General features: G+C 33.2%; 1 protein-coding gene across 4 annotated transcripts in view; it reads left to right on the forward strand.

Annotated features, from left to right (window-relative positions):
- Positions 1-1,150: 1,150 nt before the first annotated feature.
- LOC106472644 (galectin-4-like) overlaps positions 1,151-3,935 on the forward strand; it is a 46,261-nt gene continuing 43,476 nt past the window's right edge. Inside the window, exon 1 of one of the 4 annotated variants that reach the window (XM_022401197.1) lies at positions 1,151-1,169. In XM_022401197.1, coding sequence (XP_022256905.1) covers positions 1,166-1,169 — 4 coding nt within the window. In that variant the 5' untranslated portion in view covers positions 1,151-1,165. The other 3 variants (XM_013933298.1, XM_022401196.1, XM_022401194.1) reach the window with 3 other exon arrangements.

Here is a 3,935-nt window from a genome sequence, read left to right on the forward strand (position 1 = left end):
TTTCTTTACACTTGGTTGATAGAAAGATGAGTACTGTGTAGACTTGGTTGATAGAAAGATGAGTACTGTGTAGACTTGGTTGATAGAAAGATGAGTTCTGTGTAGACTTGATTGATAGAAAGGTGAGTTCTGTGTAGACTTGGTTGATAGAGGGATGAGTACCATCTAGACTTGGTTGATAGAAAGGTGAGTTCTGTGTAGACTTGGTTGATAGAAAGATGAGTTCTGTGTAGTCTTGGTTGATAGAAAGATGAGTTCTATGTAGACTTGATTGGTAGATGAGTACTCTTTAAACTTGGTTGATAGAAAGATGAGTTCTATGTAGACTTGATTGGTAGATGAGTACTCTTTAAACTTGGTTGACAGAAAGATGAGTACTGTTTAGACTTGGTTAATAGATGAGTACTATTTACACTTGGTTGATAGAAAGATAAGTACTGTTTAGACTTGGTTAATAGATGAGTACTATTTACACTTGGTTGATAGAAAGATGAGTACTGTTTACACTTGGTTGATAGAGAGATGAGTACTGTTTACACTTGGTTGATAGAGAGATGAGTACTGTTTACACTTGGTTGATAGAGAGATGAGTACTGTGTAGACTTGGTTGATAGAGAGATGAGAACTGTGTAGACTTGGTTGATAGAGAGATGAGTACTGTGTAGACTTGGTTGATAGAGAGAATAGTACTGTGTAGACATGGTTAATAGAAAGATGAGTACTGTGTAGACTTGGTTGATAGAAAGATGAGTACTGTGCAGACTTGGTTGATAGAAAGATGAGTTCTGTGTAGACTTGGTTGATAGCAGTACTCTTCTCTCTATTAACCAAGTCTACACAGTACTATTCTCTCTATCAACCAAGTCTACACAGAACTCATCTTTCTATCAACCAAGTCTACACAGAACTCATCTTTTACCACCATCCTGATGAATTTTAATACTTGCCACTCGATATCCAGGTTTTTAAAAGCATCACCAGATCTGGCCTCTTACTAGATAAGTCGATCGATTTGTCATTTTTAATCAGACCATTCGGCTTAAAGTGTCTTTTGAACTTGAGATTTTTGGTGGGTATTACATGCTGTAGAATAGCTTTAAACTTGCAATCACTTAGACGCCCTATCGGCCATCAGATTCGTTCAGAACTCTACGAAATTAACCTCATGCGTAAGTAGTCTTGGCAGGTCACTTAACTGGTTTAATTACTGTAAGGTGGAAGAATTAACTTAGTTTAGTAGTTAATCCAAACGGCGGTTAGAGGGCCAGGAGTTAAAGGGCTATATGTTTCGTAAGATCTATGTGCTTGTAGTTGTCAATATGTGGAAATTAATCTGACGGAGAAAATTTGTTTAGATTGGTCAGGAATGGATGCTCCAATTTATAATCCAGTAAAATATAATTATTCTTCATTCTTTGTCACTGTTATCATCATTTTGTGAAAATTGCTAACCATGTAAATGGTATAAATTAGAAATTGCAGGCTTTTTTTTGCAATTGATAAATGTATGTATATAAGTTTTAACAAGAAACATTTGCTACGTATTTTGTAATAGACAATACTACCATTACCAAGTACTAGAAAAATGTAGGGGAAATGCAGCTTGTATTAATAATTAAGTAATTTATTTGGACTATTACCGCCGTGATACCACGTTATCATGTTGTTTACTAAACGTCTAGCACCTGTAGAACTAGAAGGCTTAGGTAATTGAGTGGAAAGCATGTGCATTAAAAACTAAAATAACTTGGTGATACTGATAGTCCAAATAAATTACCTAACTTATACAAATATGAGTACTTACGTTAAAATATGATAACTTTAATATATGTTTAACAAGAAACATTTCCTAAGTACTTAAAGTTAAATGTAACAGTAACACTGACAGTGACATACAATACTGTTAGTGTTAATACTACCACTAACTGCTAGTAAAATGTAATCTATACTAGTCTTGCAACGAGAGTTTGACTGTCCAAAATTGAATTATTTTAAAGTAATCTGTCTTAGCTTCATCAGAGTAATGCCAGTGTCAGTACTAGTACTAATAATACTGTTAGTGTTGCCGCTGCCAGTCATGGTGCATAGTCTTATTTTACATTTATATTAAATAATGTTTAAATGTGTGAACACATACTAGAAAGGCTCCTCTAAATAATTATACACACATTTTGGTTGATTAATGTTTTTGTTAACTTAGCTATATAACTGTATGTTATTATTATTATTATATGTAAAGGAAATTATGCTGGTAGTGGCACTGTGCTTTCAAATTTATTGATGTGATAAACTAAGAGATAAATTATACTTACAAATATTGTTTAATGGAGTTTGCCATAGATTTTGGTTTAAGTACTCACAGTTATGACTTCTGATGGCAGTCTTTCTCTTGATCTCCCTTTTTTTTTCAGTATACTTCTTAGTCTGTAATTTTCATGTTATTCCAGTTCATTTGGTGGTTTAGGCCATGGAAATGACAAGCTAAGGCTGAAGTTTTTGTCACAAAGTTTTTAATATTTTGATGTTAATGTAGTCAAATTTTTAAAGAATAGTGTGTCTCAGCAGCATATTCCTTGGTAAAGGTGTAGAGGAATGATGTAACAATTTGGTTCCAGTGGTAGCTTTATTTTATCACTGGAAAGCATGATTCTTGAAATTTTGGTACTTTTATATTAAACTTTTGAATGATATGGCATAGTTTATCACTGTTCTCTGTTATGCCGTAAGAGTCATAGCTTTTAATGTTGAAATTCATGTTTTTACTTACCTTTAAGGAATTAAAAAGTTTTATATGAGTGAAAACATATAAGAATATTAATTGCTAAATTAATTAAGAAAAATTAATAGTTTTGTAGGAGTCCCTAACGTTGTATTTTAATAATATTGTAGACTCTATATTTTTATCAACTTATTCTGCGTTTTGGATTTATGCATATAATGAATCATTCTTCAAGTATAAAGGAGGATGAAGTTCCATTCAGTTCTGATTTCAATTATTTGATCAATAAGGACCCATTCTTCTGAAGATTAACTTCATTCTCTGCTGAACAGAGAATGTTGAAATCTATGTCTTTAGCTGTCCCATCATAAATGTTGTTGCAATGTTGGTAAATGCTGATTTCATTTGTTCATTTTAAGATGTTATTTGATTTATCCTACGAGGCATTGTATTGTGAAACCAGGTCTAAAGAAGTTAGATAAATCAAATGTTTGCTATAGAACAGCAGTAGCACAACCCTGAGAGAACTTCAATCCTCCTTTCCATCTGATTGATCATATGTATAACCAGTAAAGTGCACTTTAATTTGACTTTTGCAGAATGTAGTTCCAGATGCTTTATCTTCTAACCTTTGATTTTAGATTATGTTTGATTTATTTAGCTTTAAAAGCCTGTTTCTTTAATTTGAATTATCTGTGTTGGACATTATCTACAACAGTGTATGTTTCTCATAATTTTGCAAGAATTTCCAGCTGTAGTAGATTTCTTATTGTGGAAAATTGCTTGTCTGTTCAGGTTTTAGTTAAATTCATCATGCAAATTCTCTGAAAAGAATGTATACCATTATAGGTTGGTAGAGTGAAGAGTACTGTGTAGACTTGATTCTGGTACTCTAAGTGTCTATAAACAAATGAAGAAATGCCCATACAAACCTTAACCCACTGCTGTCTGAGATGGGGCTCTGATGGATGACACAACGGCATAGCCAGGCACATGCGTATAGTTTTCTGTGCTTATTGTTACTTCTCCGTTTGTTAATTGATTTTTCCGTAACTCTGTTCCGACGAAATTTTAACGACACAAGTCTTTACTTAATAAAACTGGTTTATTCTTTCCGAATATAACTTTACCGATACACTCAACTTCAACAATCGCGCTAAAACAAACGCTATGTCAACGAACGTCAATAATACTTCTGACCGCAGATCAATTACAC

The sequence above is a fragment of the Limulus polyphemus genome, unplaced genomic scaffold (genome assembly GCF_000517525.1).
Source record: "Limulus polyphemus unplaced genomic scaffold, Limulus_polyphemus-2.1.2 Scaffold5485, whole genome shotgun sequence".
Taxonomy (NCBI): Eukaryota; Metazoa; Arthropoda; class Merostomata; order Xiphosura; family Limulidae; genus Limulus; species Limulus polyphemus.